General features: G+C 33.5%; 1 protein-coding gene across 1 annotated transcript; it reads left to right on the top strand.

Moving 5' to 3' along the window:
- The first annotated feature begins 601 nt into the window (after positions 1-601).
- On the top strand, positions 602-19,129 carry Oseg1 (intraflagellar transport protein Oseg1). The gene is made up of 4 exons (XM_076406657.1): positions 602-809; positions 3,505-4,288; positions 5,384-5,581; positions 16,535-19,129. Exons 1-4 carry the CDS (start codon positions 751-753, stop codon positions 19,070-19,072), a joined length of 3,579 nt encoding a protein of 1,192 aa, XP_076262772.1. The 5' UTR covers positions 602-750; the 3' UTR covers positions 19,073-19,129.
- The last annotated feature ends 344 nt before the right edge of the window (positions 19,130-19,473 follow it).

Raw genomic sequence — 19,473 nt, 5'->3', positions numbered from 1 at the left:
ATTCAAATAAATGAAACAAACAAATTAATAACTAAACCTGAAATTTAATTTTAGGTCTGAACAGAAAACAAAGCTACAATCAGAAGTATCCATATAATATGTATTTTAATCGACTATAAATATTGGAGAAAATACTAAATAAAACCAAATCAACCCAAGTATTAATGTAAACAACTGTTAAACAACTAACCTAACTATTAAATTCAATGGTTTTGCCATTTCTGTTACGAGTCACTTATGATTCGGAAAGGGATGGAATTATTAACAGCACTTATGGCTTTGGAACAAACAAGAAACTTTATTTACATCGCCGCTCTTTTATACATTTTTGAACAGCATCGATATAAATTACAGCGTTACTAGTTTTTTTTTTCTACATTGGCTCTTGTATCGACATAAATCATATATTTAACACCCCCTCTCAATTTAAATACAAGACACAAATTCGGTCTCACCTTATTTCTAAAATTAAAGTATATTCAGTATGTAATTATATTAACAATTATAAGACGGCGCGTCAAGAAACTGTAAGAACTAAAAAACCACCTCCCAAGAAACCTGACGTAGGTGCAGGTACCAACGCCAGGCCAATCAACTCGACGGTTATAGTTACCTTGGTTACGGCAATATAACAATACAAACGCCAAGAGTTCTTTTGTGACTGTAACAGAATTTTTCAGCTAAAATAGTGTGATGAATACTGATCATATGTTATTCTTAAATAATATTTGTTTCTACTAATCTGCAAATATGAGAACTGTGCCGAAATGGATCGACAAAATACAAGACAATGATAAAATTGGTCAAAGGTATGTGAATGGAATATTAGTATATGTTTTTTGATTCTTCTTTGTTGCTATTCGTACATGATTTAAATAAAATTCGGTGCAAAAAAATACATTTTTCTTCTGTACATTACAAGAAACCTGACATAATATATTTTTGGTACAATTAAAATGTTCCTTACAAATAATTAAGTTGATTATTTATTTTTTAGATTATGTATCGATATTATATTATAATCTTCAATGATTTGTTGCCTACTATGTTGTTTTGATATTAGAGTACATATTTGTCATTAGAATAAATAAAAAAATAAATACAAAATTAACAATATGTAATAATTTAGGAATTATGTAGTATAAAATCGATTCGACAAATGCATAACACTTGAGAATTGTTGATTAACTACTGTTTTGTAAGATTTTAACACGTTTATTTACATATATTTCTTATTTCTGTATTTATAAGAGTAATAAAAAACATGATTAATGCTGAAATGATTGCTGGGAAAAATTATATTCATCATAATTTTTCCGTCGGTATTATTTACATTTACTTTTCCAATCTTTCTGATATTAATTAATTGAATATGGAAAAATTATGTCTTTTAAGGTTATCAATAATTATAAATATTTTCAGTACTTTGAAAATATTTTATTTTAATTATACTATTGGGCACCCTGATAAGAATAAACTCATAATTCAAAACACTTTTCGATATAACAAAAACAAAATGTGACATCAAATTATACATATTTCTAAAAGATAGTTTTTAGGGATTATCATACTTACGATAAAATAATCATAAGAAGGTAGTATTTTTTAATAAGCAATGAAATATCTGTGATAACTTGACTTATCATTATTGTTAGTTAGTATATTTAAGCTATATATTAAAAAAACTCTTATAATAATTAAAACAAAATTTAAAAAATTAATGAAAAACTATTTTATATATTTCCATCGGGTTCCTCGACCTTTTCATTTCTCCCTTACTACTTACTTCTTTCATCGTATGTCGTGTTGTGTAATCTTCTCAAGAAGTTGAACTCTCGTCTTGACAGTCAGTACCCATTAAATTATCAATTCAAGTTATCATCAGCTTTGACAGTACGATACAAAATTTTCTTTCTATTGTTATATGAGCCGTAGATTACAATTAAAAAACCCTTGTATATCCTTAAGTTTTTCAAGCTGTAAGAGAACAAATTATATTCCTTTTTTGTCATTCCCCAAATGTTTTTAAGTATTTGCTATTGATATGTCAAGCTCTAGGATTTATATAAATCTTGATATATTTAATACGAATTTTTATTGAGCATATACTCTCATTCCCACGTTGTCGTCTATTTCAAGATTACCATTTCTTAAGACCCGTTTTCGGAGTGTTTATTCTGTATATTCGGTATGTAAGTAAATGTTAAAAAATCTCCAAGAAATTATTTCATAACGAATTATACATTATTACAATAATTTACTCTTCAGTCGCATAAAACCAATAACCAGCGAAGGAAATTAAATATTAGTTATTGAATTGAATTATTAAAATAAACATTAAAGACAATTTTAATATAGAATCTAAAAAAATCAATTTCGTCTTGATTGAATATTGATTATTAACTTATAAAATATTGTCCCAGTAAGGATTCATTTGCAACATTCATGTCGTTGGTCGTCTAGTTAGAATAGTTAAATATTTTGTATAGGATGGGCAGTAATAAACTTTTCTTTCACTTTTTGAAATATTATAAATATTTTAAATCCAAAGCTCCAAGGGTTTCATGAATATATAATTCAGTCGATTGCTTTGAACAGAATGAGGCTACCTACCATACATTTAACTCCAGCATGAAGATCGTACCTCCAATATCTAGGATAGAAAACCGACTTCGAAATCGAATGATGTTGTCCCCATCTGATTTCAGTTGATGAAAATATCTGAAAACTTAAGTCTGCAATACTAATCCAAATATGCTAGTCAAATTATAACAAAATATTTGACAATGGCGACAAATTCGACGATTTTCATTATAACTTACTTAGCATATGCTTATGACATTGGCTAATATTTCTCTACAATCAGTATCCCTTCCTACAAATGAAAATCTTCATCTTCATCAGTTTTAAATTATAATTATAACTAGTAAAAAATATTATATTATCATTACATTCGAAGCACATGACAGTAACAAATTTTCAGTCTGGGGTACCAAATCAGGAATCATACCACCAAATCCGGCAATTTTACCATCACTAAGCATCATCGTGTACAGATGCCTTCGGTGAAAGAATTTTTTCTACTTTAAGCCAAACGTCTTCTACTGAATTTTGGCATCGAACTGGTCAAGAAGAGTGGAGTAATATTCCCCTGTAATTGTTCTGCAACTACTTGAGAGAAAAAGTTGAAAGTTGCTATACGAACATATCACACCTGTACCCAGACAAGACACAAACATTGTTGCTGATTAGAATATCCTCTATGTATCAGTCCGGAGACGTTTCAGTATACCTTCCTTACTACCTAACCATTTTACCTTGCTTCCGGTGGTGTGGGGAACACCATAGTGCTGACTGCTTACCATGTACTAAAATTATGAATCCTAATCAAAAGATTATTAAGAATGGATGTTTTGATTTATGAAGTTACCTGTTCCATAAAACTTTGTTGATTTATAAATGTGTTGAATTAATACAATATTTCAATAATATTTTTTATTTCAGTATCTATGACCTGTGTTTTAACCCTGATGGAACACAGCTGATTGTTGCTGGTGGTAATCACGTCCTAGTATACGACACAGTTGACGGTTCCTTGATTCAACATCTCAAAGGTCACAAGGATAAAGTTCATACCGTATCGTACGCCAAGAATGGAGAAAAATTTTCTAGTGGAAGTGCGGACAAGACCGTCATCATTTGGTCGAATAAACTAGAAGGACTTCTCAAATACAGCCATAACGATTCTGTGCAATGTGTTAGTTTCAATCCTCTATCCCACCAATTGGCTTCCTGTGCTCTTACCGATTTCGCTTTTTGGAGTGCAGATCAGAAAGCTGTCCAAAAACACAAAATCAACGCAAGGATAAACTCGTGCTCGTGGACAAACGATGGACAATATCTCGCATTAGCTCTAAACAGTGGAGTCATTTCGATCAGAAACAAATTGGGGGAGGAGAAGGGAAAGATCGAACGACCCAATGGACCAGCTATATGGGCAATATGTTGGAGTACCTCCAAAGAAGACACGGATACTTTATGTGTGACCGATTGGAATAAAACGTTATCGTTTTACAGTTTGGGTGGAAAATTAGTTGGGAAGGAGAGAAATCTCGGTTTCAACGCTTTGAAGGTTCGATATTTTCCTTTGGGTGATTATATACTGATTGGAGGCCTGAACAAAGCATGTAGATTATATACGAAAGAAGGTATTATGTTGGGAACAATCGGCGAACCTCAGAACAGTTGGGTTTGGTGCTGTGACGCTGACCCTAGAGGAAATTTTGTGGTAAATATTCTTTATGCATTATATTACGTGTATAATTTATTCATGATTTATTATAGTAATCTAGTAAATTAACACTAATAAGCTATTTGTTTTTATTGTAATTTTGTATGTCAATATTTTTAATGTGAACTGAATTTTACCTATAACTTCACTAAATTAGATCGAATGGTTTTTCTTTCTTTAATCTCTTGACAATGCCATTATCCAAGAGCTGGAGAACCTCGAAATTTTTAATGTGAACTGAATTTTACCTATAACTTCACTAAATTAGATCGAATGGTTTTTCTTTCTTTAATCTCTTGACAATGCCATTATCCAAGAGCTGGAGAACCTCAATATTGATGTGCTAATGGAGCGTCGATCTTTGGGCATAGTCCTTTATAACTTTATTGACAGTTTCTACCTTCAAGTCATTCTAAAGATTGTCATTACAAATGTACCATGGAGCATAAACAGTACCTCGCAGTACCTTGTTTTGAAATCTTTGTATGGTATGTCTATTGCTTTGGCTAGTAAAACCCCGGAGTTGAACACCAGAAGCCCGTACTGGTTTCAAGACTTGTTGATAAAGGAAAAGCTTATTATAACTGATATTTTCTCTTAACACGTGACTTACATATGAGTTTAACATCTAGGGCCATTCCAAAATATTTGGCTGTATTTCCATGCGGGACTACTTGCTGATTTATATATATTGTACTTGATTCTTTTGTTAGCGAAATCTATATACACTGATTCATTTTGATTCGTTTTACTGTACCATTTTTCTATTCAGCATTGTATTTTGGCAATAGCTGTTTGTGATTTTTCGGTTTTTTCGGTTTAGTTTTCCCCAATGACTAGAATTCCAATGTCGTCTGCAAATGTAGCAACAACATTTCCATTGAATGTAGTCAAGCAATTCAATGCAAATCCCAAGTGTATAGCGGATAAGGGACTTCTACAATACACTTCCCAGTAGCACACTTGCTTTTATTTTCCTCTGATTAAAATAGGCATCTTCTTGTTTGGCTCTGAAGCATCGTCTATATATTAGCCATGATACATGATATGATATAGTATTACGTATAAAATGACAATTTATTTTACTTTCAGGCAGTAGGATGTGATGATGGCACTATAGCTGTGTACCAATTGATGTTCAATATGGTCCACGGACTCTACAAGGAGAGATATGCATATAGAGAAAATATGACCGATATAATAATACAGCATCTAATTACTGAACAAAAGGTCAGAATCAAATGTCGAGATTTGATCAAGAAAATTGCAATATACACGGATAGATTGGCGGTGAGTAATGCAATATCTACCAACGTGATCAAAATATAGCAAAGCGTAAAAATCATGATGTTACTGTGAAACTGTAAGTTTGTTGCCCACGGCAATTGCCTCAGTAGAGTACTATTTCAATCTCTACATTATTATTTTCTTCAAAAAATATGAAACGATTTATATCAAGGGTTCGACAGACTTTTCACACAGCAATGCTTATTCGCTACTATTTTTAAAAATTTCGACTCATCCACAATTCGTAAAATTGTTACACAACCACTTTAAACACAAAAACAGCCATTTTGAACAAGAAGTCTTAAATATATTGAGGAGATAAAAATATAATTGAAGGGAGCTTTCAATAGCTAGAAATGCTTGAAATATTTTGGTATAATTGCATTTCACTGAAGAATTATATTTATATGGAGGAAATTAATTTAAAATAATAATTATATTGTGCTTGCATGTATTTTGTTCAGCGATATATATTGGTGAAAATATGAAAACATTTGTTAAGCAACCCAACCTAACAGTTAAATTAGATGGCTTTGACGTTTCTCTACATAAAGTAATATTTTTATATTTAGTATCATTAAATGATCCGGCATATACACACGCTAATCATGCCCATCGTGATTACATGAACACTTCTAGAAACTCCGTCATATCCTAGTTATCGGTTTTGGTTTTCAACCATTTAAAGCTGGTGGTTTTGACGTCATTGATAAAGAATGGCACGAAGGACTAAACTGTATGAAAAAGACAGTGAATTGTAGAAATTATTGGTAGAAACCTCAGCTCAAACTCTCAAAGAACTATTAGGCCATTTAGCAGTTTTAATCAATTGTTTCCAGGCTTGTTTATATACGATAGAAAAGATCCAAAAAGATTGAAAATGGCTACCACACGACGTAAAATACCATTTCCAGGAAAGTTTTCTGTTATGTATGCCTGGCGATGAAAATTAGATCTACTAGGATAATTCCAAACATATAAAGTCGTGAGTTACTGCAGGGGAGCCATACACATCGACACTAGAGCTGATTATTCATGGTGATAAAGTCTTAATATGCATACGATGGGATGGATCAACAAGATTCAACAAGTATTACGAGCTACAAGTATCACTTTTCTACTATATGTACTATATTATTCAACATGTTAACAGAAATGCAGCCGAAAGGGAAACTAGATTTATACTGATAAATAACTGATGACATAACTTTGTATAGCTTATTCTGACTAATTTATCATCCAATTTATGAATCAGATTAATGCTTAATAGCTTAATAATTAATGAAAAGCCTAATCAAATATTCTGATTTGCTATTGCATCTTTGTTTTATGAAAATAGTATTTGCACAAAACAAAGTATGTTGCGAGATGAATCAGAACTTAAAGGAAATTTGGTGATGGTTTTTGAGTTATACAAGCAGGTGCATTATATATATGGAAAATTATACGTTTCTTCTGTGCATTTCTACACAACTTATTTTTTAAAAGTAACCAAAACATTTGGAATGTGGAACATTTGGAATGATAACAATCCAAATTTATTATTTTACAAGCAACGTCAACCAACGGTCATGTTCGGTTCACCATATATTGCCTGTGGTTATGAGTCACAGGCAATGAGTTGTTGTGTTGAGTTGTGAATCAGGATTATTCAAGTCTCACCTATATTGATTTATGATGAAATATTTTAAGTAACACGTAAAATAACATTTGCTTATGTTTGCCTTCCACTGATAGAAAATGAAAACTTTTTTTATATTTTTTTATTACTCTTTGTGAGTCTACAATCTGCCCTATTGGCAATACCTATTTCTTATGTCTATATTATATATACATGGCATGTAGAAAATCACTTCATTAAGCAATCTTCTGTATAAAATATTATCTTAATTAATTAGTCTTATTCTAAAGCTTATTCTAAAGTATATATATATATATATATATATATATATATATATATATATATATATATATATATATATATCTAGTAATCAGATCAGATGGTGTTAAACGTTTTAGTTTACGCACTTCACTATCACGTCGCATATTTAGCTGATTAGCGAGTACATTGGGATGCACTGACACTCTTTCGAAGTACTTCACACAAACACGTTGGATTACACTCGTTATAGGTTCTAGAGGAATATCGCGTTGTATCACTTTATTTCAAATATAGTACGGAGCATCAACAATAGCACGCAACACCTTATTTTGGAACCGTTGAATGATAGATCTATTAGATTTGCTAACGGTACCCCATAGTTGGATTCCATATGCCCAAATGGGCTTGAGTATAGACTTATACAACAATACCCTGTTATCTAATGATAACTTGGATTTGCGCCCGATGAGCCAATACATTTGGTATAATTTTAGTCCCAGTTGTTACGTTTAGAGAGTATATGCTTCTTCCAGGTTAGGCGTCGATCTAAGTACATACCAAGATATTTAATATGTTCTGGTTGGGGGAGTTGACGATGATTGATATTCACCGGTGGACATGTTATTCTATGCAGGGTAAACGTTATATGCGTGGATTTTGTTTCATTAGCTTTAATGCGCCATGTCTTCAACCCTAATTGTATTTGCTCCAGGTGGGTTTGTAGGTTTATTGATGCTGTGACTGGATCTTCATGGGATGCTAAGATTTCTGTATCGTTTGCATATGTTGTCACAGTAGTTATTTTTATGGTGGGCAGATCAGCCGTATACAGAAGATACAGTACTGGACCCAGTACACTACCTTGCGGAACTCCTGAATATATGGGATTTAATTCGGTATGTTCCATCGCCTTGATTTACAATAAAATGTGTATCAGTGAGATACGATTTTAGTAGCTGATAGTCCGGATGAGGGAGAAGTTTCTTTAGTTTAACCTGCAAGCCCGTATGCCATACTTTGTCAAAAACCTGAGATATGTCTAGAAAAGCAGTCGAACAATATCTTTTGGCATTTAGGTCAGTGTTTATTTTGTTTATAAGTCTATGCACTTGTTCTATAATCCCATGCTTATTGCGAAAGCCAAACTGATGTTCTGGAATAATTTTTCTTTTCTCTATTATATAGTTTAGCTTTTTTATGTATAATTTCTCAAAAACTTTCGAGATTATCGGTAATAAACTTATAAGTCTGTAGGAGGTCATATCATCTCGTATTTTTCCTGGTTTAAGAATCGTTAATATTTTAGCTACTTTCCAGATACTAGGGAAGTAATTAATTCGTAGCATAGCATTAAATATAAATGTTAATAGTTATATATCCTTTTCTGATAGTTCTTTTAAAATTTTGCCAGTAATTAAGTAATAACCAGGAGCTCTTTTAATATTAATCACTCTCATTATTGTTTGTTTAACTTTTTTGACCGTTAATTTCTCGTGCGGTAAAACCATTTGAAATGGCGAATCTAGAAGTCTAGTAATTTTATTTTGCTCATCTTTATGTAGCTGAGACTGGAAAGGTTTAAAAACATTTTTTAAGTGTTTTGAGAAAATGTCGGCCTTCTCTTTATTGCTTCTCGCCCAATTATTTTCGTTTGTTTTAATGGGTGGGTTATGCTGCTGGGATCTTCTAAGCTTTTTTGTTGCTTTCCACAACGAATAGTCTGTAGCCTCAGTTGATGTCAAGTTTTCTAGGTATTCTTGAATGCCTTGGTTTTGTTCAATTTGGATTAGTTCTTTCAGCTCTTCTATTGCCCTATTAAATTTTCTTTTATTCTCTTCAGTCCTTTGCTGTTGCCAATTTCGTCGTAACATTCTTTTTTCTGCTATTTGCTTATATTTTTCTGTATTGTACATGATACATGTGTTTTGTTCTTGGAAATGTTTCACTGTTAGGAGTCGCGGAATATGCTGCCTCCTGTATATTTTTTGTAAAATTTATTGCTGCTATTTCTATATCCAATTCAGTTTGTAACGGTAAGTTTAGAGAGATGTTTTGGTCTAAGTTTTCTCAAAACGAGGGCCAGCTAGTTCTATTATTGCATAGAGAAGGGGGTTTATCTTTGATGGTACTTTTTGAAGAAATTGTTACTGTTATTGATGAATGATCAGAAGACAGGTCGAAACATGATTCTGCGTGACATTTTTTGGATCAATATTTTTTGTAATACAGAAATCTATTGTATCTGGATTTTTATTTCTGTCTGAAGGCTAATATGTACAGTACTGTCACTAGTAGAGATATGTTGTAAGTTATCTGTCTTTATTGCTTTTAGCAGTTCTCTACCTTTTGAGCGGAGATTATTATTGAACCCCACATTAAATGTTTTGCATTATAATCTCCTCCGGCTATAAATCTATGCATAGCGTACTGAAGAATTCTTGAAATTGTTCTGCTTTGTTGTTGTGTTTGGGTGGGCAATAAATCGCAGAAATTGTTAATGGTCCATGGACTTCCTCTATGGTTATATTGGTGACTAGCCCTCTTCTTTATAACGTAGTTTTGTTTGATGAAAAATTATAATGTAGATTTTTAACAAGGACATTCACAAAAATTTACGACCTGTCATAATTCTATAATGAATAGATATATTTTATGTAAATAAACAGATAATTTAATAAAATCTGAATTTAAAAGTTGCATTTAACGTTATGGAGCTAATGTCAACTAAACCAAATTTTTTTGACAATATCTAAAATAAAGCCAAACAATTTTTTGTTGTGCAATTTTTTTGATTAATCATTCATGTATCAAAAATAAATATTTCACAGTCACATACAAATAAGTTTAATTAAAGTGGACTCTAATTTCTTAAACAAATAGTCAGGTAAACAACTTGAAGTGCTGTAATTTTCTGGAAAAAACCTTTAAGTCAAATAATTACGTATATCTTTTTAAAAAATTACACATTTCCAAAATAGTTTAAGTATGTTCTACTTTAACCAAAAGCATTGTGCAAACATCCGAGATAAGTTATTTTCGTAGAAATTGTCATTTCCTATCAGTATCGGTAAATATTGAAATATTTGTCATTTCGGATACTGCTATATTTTTATTTTATTTTTATACAGTATAGTGAATTTTTTTTAAAGAGTGCTTTCTGTTTTAGCACTGAAACATTACTTAAAATTTCGATTAACAAGTAGCTCATTTGTAGTAATTATTTAATACTAAGTGATGGTCAAAATTGATTATTTTATTGTTACTCTTTACTCTGGAGTAACACAACAGACATCATCTATCACTAAAAATAAACATATACACTATTTAGTACACTTTGTAATATTTATTTCCTTATTTTCTTCATTTATTTCTAATTCTCATTATTACTTAATCTGGATTGTTTTGATACTGTACACTTTTTCGCGCATAATATACTACTGTGACGATATTTTCGGAACAAGCCACAAGCATTTAAGCTGATGCTTTTTCCGGTCTTTGATAGAATAACTAAATTTGATTCTTGGGATAACGAGGAATCTTTGAATTAGAATTTAACGTTTAGGATTATAACCAAAAGTCTTACAAATCTAAATTAGACAAACACGGTAGTTACAAAATGATTAGGTACTTAAATGTTTAGGGTAAAATGATGTGGCTCGGTGAATGGAGGTAAAACGAAATGAAACAGTGGTGTTTACATAATGTGACCGTTATTTATTGGCAATATAAAAAAAATGTGAAAATACAAATAATAAAACGGATGGCAGCGGAGTTACCTGAAGACGAGGCTTGGGCAGTCGATGGTGGCACGTCTAAACCAAACGAGGGTTGAGCACTGAATGACCGAAATACCCTTCAATAACATCCCAGATAAACGTCTCGGGGTTGCCGCCAGCTATTCGTTGTCGGGTTCCAGTTGGCACCCCGCCCGTGTTCAACATCTGGGATTATATTTCTGGGTATTTTGTAGACCGTTATTCCACGATGTAAAATTCGACATGCCTCAAGTCGCTACAAATGTATTTTGCTCAGCGTTAAATTCGATAATTTGATATTTTTCTACAGAAATAAAGGGCATTATATTGATTGTTTTGCAGTATTGATTATTATGGACTATTAAGTTATTATTGACGTTAATAAAGAAACTCTTAAAATTTCATTTTCGGATATCATTAATTTTGTTAATTATTTAAAGAAATATGTTGCATCACTATAGCAATTGTCAGTTCTGGTTTCGACAATCTAAAAGTGATTATTGTCATGACGTGATGATTATCAATGACAAATAACGGCCTAGAGAGCCACAATGTCGAAGACAAATGAATTATAATATAATGGCAGAAAATCCAGGTCAATCTATCAAAGAACTTTCCGACAGCTTAAAAGTTGATGACTCAACTGCTACCATATACGATACGAAATTATTTCCAAAAGGATGAAGAATGGCTACTACACGAACGGGTTGAAAATGTCATTTGAACCGTTCCAACATCAGGCCTTCGTTGCCAAGGAAAATAAGACAACATTTCTGGAGTTTATTGTGACTAATAATGGAAAGTGGGTCTAGCACGACGATATCAAGTAAAAGGTCATGAGTTAGCCCAGGAGACACATCTATAGTCTATCCAAAGTTGGTGTGAACATACGTCATCTAAATGTATGACGTCAAACGTCGCAATGTTGGCGTATCATATCTGAGTTTTAATTCAGTTTGCCTTTGATATATAACAAAATTCTAATTTAAATAAAATAATGAAACAAAAATGTTATCAAATATATATAGTTTATGTTAACATTATAGTACATCCAATGCATATAATATGGAATACTTTAAACTATTAATTATACAGCCACTAGAATTGTATTATTATATTTACATTTAACTCTTTTCCACACCACCCAAGAGGTAAAGTTCCAGGTACGTTTTTTTATGCAGTAGTATCTATCTGGAAGACTAATCTACGTAATTAACAATTGCGTCGTAATCCCATATTTAGAAAATTTCCCTCAAGTAAATAATTAAGCTATTCATTTACAATCTATGAAACGTTTGTTCACGATTCCATCTTTTCTCAGTTTTTTCTCTCTTAATGATAATGATATTAAGTGCTATTCCTGTTTTCAGTATGAAGCACAATATATCTGAAATAAATTATTAATAAATATTGCGACTAATAAAACATAATTAATTGTTATCCCAACGTTTACCATTTTCTATCATCTTTAGTTATCTTAGCACTATTTTTATTGTCATTTTGCGATGAGATCGTTGGGTATATCTCGTCTAAATAAACAAATTGAAATAATAAGTTTTTTGATTTTATTATATGATTTTAAAAATTGTATTATTTTGCCTGGAAGTTCCATTAGAACTCCCCGATACTTTTCAGACTAACAGTTTCCTCTGAAATCATTATATTTAACTATATTTATATTGAGAAAAACGACCTGTTTTTATACATTTCATATATTTGATCTCTAATAGTGCTAACATCAAGCTGATCTTTATTGGTCACCCGCTTCGTGTGAGAACGGTTTCTTTTCGGTGAATTCAAGATAATATTTTTAATTTTTTGAGATATTTCACTAACCGTGTCCATACAAGTATTCAGCGCAGCTGCAACACGGTAAAACGTTTTCAATAAAAACTGCAGAATTAAAAAAATTAATATGTAACAGTAAAAATGCTTACCTCTCTCAGGAATTTTATGGCAAAAAGGGGTCTGTCTCCATTACCTCGTTCCCGTTCGAAGTAACTGATTAGAGAGGCAATCTGTTCTGTCTGGCTCCTGTATCTTCAATCAGAGTAGTAATAAGTAGCGATTTCGAATTTATGAAAACAAGCAAAGCGTTAAAACAATATATGCCAATTTATAACCTCTTATGACTATTGTTTTGAAGAATTTTGCATACGTTTGACAACCGGGCGACTTTGACAAGCTGGATCGGTTACATGATCGAACTTATCAGACAGCCTTGTGTCCATTTTTAGCTGGAAAAAATAAGAAAAAGAATATTGTTTGATTCTAAAACGAATTTACAAAATGCGGCAGGCAATACATTAAACATATTGACACGTATCTTTACATTAACTTTATATAGACTAGACATCTACACTGAAGGGAAATATTCATGGTCATATCATCATTCATGCGTATCGTTTATTCAACAAAGTGCAGTATTACAGTTTGCTAAAAATTAATAAAAGTATTACTGCAGATGTCCACCGACGACAAGTGAACAAATTAAACGATGTATTATTGCAAAAAATAATCAGCGCACGAAAAGTCAATCTCTTGCATGGCGATGTTCGACCACACGTCGTCAAAACTCGCGAAAGCTGCAGCTTGAATTTTACACTCTGCAACCAGCGCAGTACTTCAAACCAACATCGTTCTTTCGACATAATATCTCCAAGAAAGATGGGAAAAAATGAACGGTTAAAGTTTTTAAAATGAAAAAAAATCAGAATATACGCAAGTGTTCGTGCATGTGCATATCAATAAGTATTCTTCACAAGCAATTTTTTAAATACTGGCCAAAAATAAAAACAGTTTTTATTTACACTTTTTAAAATATGTAGAAAAAATATATAATTTTTTAGTAGTTTTTAGTAGTTTTTGTAGTATAATTTTAATAAATATCGATATTTTTTTCGTTGACCAACATCCTTAGCATGAAGCATCTGGTGGTAGGAGCAAGCTTGCAATTTTCCTTTTCCATCGGCACAACAACAACCAGTGGATTCACCGCTGCATTTTGATACTTCACAACATTAAAAAACAAATTCCCGAATTGTAACTGATTTGTTAATACCATAATCAATTTCCGGATCGTCGTACAATGTCGCTAGGATTCGGTATTTTGTAAACCCTGTGCGTTCGGGTACAATCGGAATTAGCATTCGGAATTGATCGTGTACTCCCACCGATTCATTATTTATCTTAGACGCTGCATCCGAGTGAGATAGATCGCTGAGAGTATATTTTTAATAATAAAAGCCATAACAATTGGTTTTAATAATTGAAGTCCAAAAGTAAGTACTCTTTCATTTTGGTATTGATTTTATTTAAATTATTTTGAATAAATTTATTGAAATAAATATTACATTTATAGAGAGAATATAGTATTTCAATTCTACCAGAAAAGATATTCGTCGATATAATCTATTATTAACAGTTAGAACTATATTTTAGTCCTTACATGTTTTAGTAATAATACAAGCAACTTTTGTTATTGTGAAAAAACGGATAAAAAGGAATTTCGCGTGTTGATAAAATGTTGCTTTTTGAAGAGAAAAAATAGAGTTGAAGCAAAAGCTTGGACACTGCCCCAGAAAAATCAACCATCAAGGATCGGTTTGCTAAGTTTAGACGTGGTGAAACGAGCACCGAAGACGGTGAACGCAGTGGACGCCCAAAAAAGGTTTTTACTGACGAAAATATTTAAAAAATCCACAAAATGATTTTCCATGACCGTAAATTGAATGAAATAGCAGACACTCTAAAGATATCAACAGAACGTGTACATCATATCATTCACGAATATTTGGTATGAGAAAGTTCTGTGCAAAGTGGGTGCCGTGCGAGCTCACTTTTGACCAAAAACACATGACAATAGATGAAATATGGCTCCACCATTTCACTCCGAAGTCCAATCGACAGTCATCCGAGTGGACTGCATACGATGAACCCGCTCCAAAGCGTGGGAAAACGCAACAGTCGACAGCGACTATTACATAGCGTTATTGGACCGTTTGAAGGACGAAATCGCCGAAAAACGGCCGCATTTCAAGAAAAAGAAAGTTCTGCTTCACCAAGACAATGCACCGTGTCACAAGTCAGTGAAAACGATGACAAAAATCCATGAATTGGGCTTCGAATTGCTTCCTCATGTACCGTATTCTCCAGATCTGACCCCCAGCGACTACTTCCTGTTCTCAGTACTTTCTTTGCTTCTTCAAACATGATTAACATTCAATCACTAATCTGATACCCACTAGTAAACACGCAACATACAATAATGAACATAGAAAAAATAATAAAACAGCAGATATCTTTTATTATTAGATATATAACATCAGCGATCTACCCCTGTCAATCCTCTCTCTACAATTTTGATACTTAATAATACTGGTTTATTAATTTTATCAATATATATTGCAAAAAATATCGATATATTTTTTCTCCAATATATCTATATTTTTTGGCCGACCATGTGGCAAAAAAATGAATCGGCGAGAAATGCACAATTATGCTCGAATGGTAATTCCGATTATACCCGAGTGCATAGGGTTTGCAGAATAACGATTGCTAATGTCGCTCGTTCCTGAGCCACTAGAGGACTGCGTCTGCTGAATAGCGCAGTTACACTCTTGTTGTTTTTGATGGCATAAACACGTTGCATTCTAAGCCTATTCACTTCATTTCCAATAATTCTTGGACTCAATTGTGACGTATCAACCCAAGTCAGGTTGTTTTCTTTTTGGCGTTGTTAATAATAAAAGTGAAGAAAATTCTCGCGCACTAAATTTGAGACTAAATAATAAATGCGAACATTTCTACTAGCAATGGCTGCAATTATAATACGACTCGAAATTACCGTTAATACATAGTTATACCATATTTAACATATACGTTATTAGTTTTTACTTGATTTTCACATTATCGAATTGGTGCACATCAACAACCTACATTTAGATGAAGTATAAATCGTGGTAGAGTATTAAACGTTCAGTACCGAGGAATTAGATTCAACGTTTAATATATTATACATTCTAATCGAATTTTAATAATATTGACAAGTAGTTTTAGTCAGTATTCAATATTTTTGAAAATGTAATCATAAATATTTGACAACCAACATAAATGTCGACCCTTAGTGACAATGAAACTATTGCTAATAGTGGCACTAACGCTTAGTTGTTTTTTGCAATTATCCCATATTTCTCACCATAGAAACTTTCTTTTCAAAATCAGAATTAGCTAAATAGGACCAGAGTTTTAGCGAGACTAGCGAACAGTAATTAATTTTAATATTCATAGATATAGTAAATAATGGCATTTTCATTTTAGGTCCAGCTTCCAGAAAGGGTCGTCATATATGAGCTTTATTCCAAAGACGCAAACGACATGCATTATAGAGCCAAGGAGAAAATCGCGCAGAAACTCGACTGCAGCCTGTTGGTCGTCTGTAGCAACCACATAGTTATCTGTCAAGAAAAAACTCTACAGAGCATGTTTTTTTCCGGCGAGAAGGAAAAGGAATGGACATTCGATAGTCCGATAAGATACATTAAAAATGTCGGAGGCCCACCGAATAGAGAAGGTCTCCTTTTAGGTCTAAAAAATGGCCAAGTATGGGAAGTCCATCTAGATAACGTACATCCTCTGTTACGGGTATCGGTAAACGATGGAGTAAGATGCTTGGATGTCAGCCAGAGGAAGGACAGATTGGCAGTAGTGGACGAGACTGGGCTATGTCAAGTCTTTAAAATGAAAAACGGGGACCTATGTTTTCAAGAGAATAACGCCAACAGTGTGGCCTTCAACAACTGTTACGAAGAAATGCTGGCATTGAGTGGAAACAACACGCTTTCCATCAAAGTTATGGATTTTCCAGCACACGTTCAAAAAATGCCTGGTTTTGTCGTTGGTCTCTCTGGTTCGAAAGTGTTCTGTTTGAACGGCCCGTCGATGACCAGCCTCGATCTACCCCTCAGTGCTCCGATGTACCAGTTTATCGAGAAGAAGATGTACCAAGACGCTTATAAAATAGCTTGTTTGGGAGTTACTGATGGCGATTGGGAGGAACTAGCCCATTCCGCTTTGGAACAGATGGAATTTGATGTAGCTCGTTTGGCGTTCGTTAAATTGCAGGATTTTAACTACTTGGAGCTAATCCAGGATATTCAAGACCAACAGCAGAAGAGCAACTACCCGAGGGAGGTCATATTGGGGGATATTTACGCTATGAAGGGTAAATTGAAGGAAGCTGCAAGGTTTTACCAAAAATCGGGACATGAGAGTAAAGCTCTAACCATGTACACTGACTTAAGGATGTTCGACGAAGCGCAGGAATATTTGGGAACGAAGGATAATGACGATCTGATTAGGCAAAAGGCCGATTGGGCGAGGAACATCAACGAACACAAAGCAGCTGCCGACATGTACGTTTCTATCGGTGATATCGACACAGCGGTGGAGATCTACGCGGAGAAACAGTGGACCGATCAACTGATAGAGCTAGGAAGGCGACTGGATAAATCGGATCGAGCATCTCTGAATAACATCGCGCAACATTTGAAAAATCTGAACCAACCCACAGCCGCGGCGGAGATATATCGTCGCCTTGGCGACTCAGCCAGCGTTCTTCAACTACATGTAGAGGCAAACGAGTGGGCTCAAGCGTTTGCTTTAGTTCAAAACCAGCCTCAATATAATGCCATCGTTTATGTTCCTTACGCTCAATGGTTGGCCGAGAACGATAAATTCGTGCAAGCTCAGAAAGCGTTCCACAAAGCCGGGAAATCCGATGAGGCTTTCAAGGTATTCCAACAGCTAACTAATAATGCTGTCAACGAGAGTCGATTTGACGACGCCTCCTTCTACTACTGGATTATCTCCAGACAGTATCTGGATCTGGCGAAGGAGCAATCAAACAAACGCGAGTGGTATTTGGAGAAGTTCGCGGAAAACGAAAAGCTCGCCCAGATTTACTATGCTTACAATACCGTGTACAAATATCTCGAAGAACCCTTCACTTCTTACATGCCGGAAGCTTTGTTCAACATATCTCGTTTCCTGTTGCTGGAAACTTTCAAAAGAAAACCTCAAGGGGTGTCGCTGTTCGCCGTTTATTTCACTCTAGCAAAGCAAGCCAGGAAACTTGGAGCCAACAAACTGGCAAAGCAGACGTTCGATAAAATAATGTCGTTTCGAGTGCCCCAAAAATTTCAAGAACAAGTTGAAATTGCCACTATCGCCTCCAGAGCTCGACCTTTTAATGATCCGGAAGAACTGTTACCTATGTGTTACAGGTGTTCTACGTACAACCCCCTGTCGTCAACATCCAATTATTGCGTTAATTGCGGACAACATTTTATTTATTCCTTCGTCAGCTTCGAACTGTTACCTTTAGTAGAGTTCCACTTGGAGGATGACATCTCCGATGAAGAAGCAATGAGGTTAATTGAAACGCCATGTGAGAATAAGGACGACACGTTCGAAGAAAACATCGACGAACACCAGCAGACTTTACAATTAAAAAATGATAACGAACTTGAAAAGAGTTCTGATCCCTTCGTGTTTAAGTTTACAAATCGCGACGACAGTGTTGAATTTCAACCAGTAATATTAAATAGAAAACATCTGTTGAATCTGGAAACAGAAAGTGTACTCGTTTGCAAATGGGGTCATCCGATGCGATATCAGTTCTTCAAAAATTTGTTGCCCGAACTGCATGTCACCGTGTGTAATTCCTGCTTCAAGGCTTTTCACGTAGATGATTTCGAATTACAGGTGCTTCAACATGGTCATTGCCCATTTTGTAGAGTTGCTCCTGATAGCATAGACCTTGATAATAATACAACTGATGATTTAGCTGTTAATTAAGTGAATGTATTGTATTGATCAATTGTATATTTTGTAAATAAATATATTTTAGTAATGCTTTTGTTATTTCAAAAATAGAATAAGCTAGATGATTGTAATAAAGAATCAAGAAAAATATTGATTTATAATAATAATACTCTATAGAAAGATTATTAAAAATACAATTATTTTAAAATTAAAAGTGTGATTACTAAGATTTTGCCAGAATTAAAAATATAAAATTTCAAAATTCGCCCTGTTAAATCTAACACTATTGAGAAGCCCTTCGAAACATTGACGTCACTTAACGTTTCCTAACCATCATTTCCGCATTCCGACTTCTATATTTTTTTAGCGTGCTTCAATTTTATTTAATTATTTATCTTATATTTTACAGTTAAAAAATCGGCTTCGTGCTACCA

The sequence above is a fragment of the Rhynchophorus ferrugineus genome, unplaced genomic scaffold (assembly GCF_030347505.1).
Source record: "Rhynchophorus ferrugineus isolate W39M unplaced genomic scaffold, kcgeb_rfMv2 rfM6, whole genome shotgun sequence".
NCBI lineage: Eukaryota > Metazoa > Arthropoda > Insecta > Coleoptera > Curculionidae > Rhynchophorus > Rhynchophorus ferrugineus.
The sequence above is the reverse complement of the archived record's forward strand: the minus strand, read 5'-3'. Positions and strand labels throughout refer to the sequence as shown.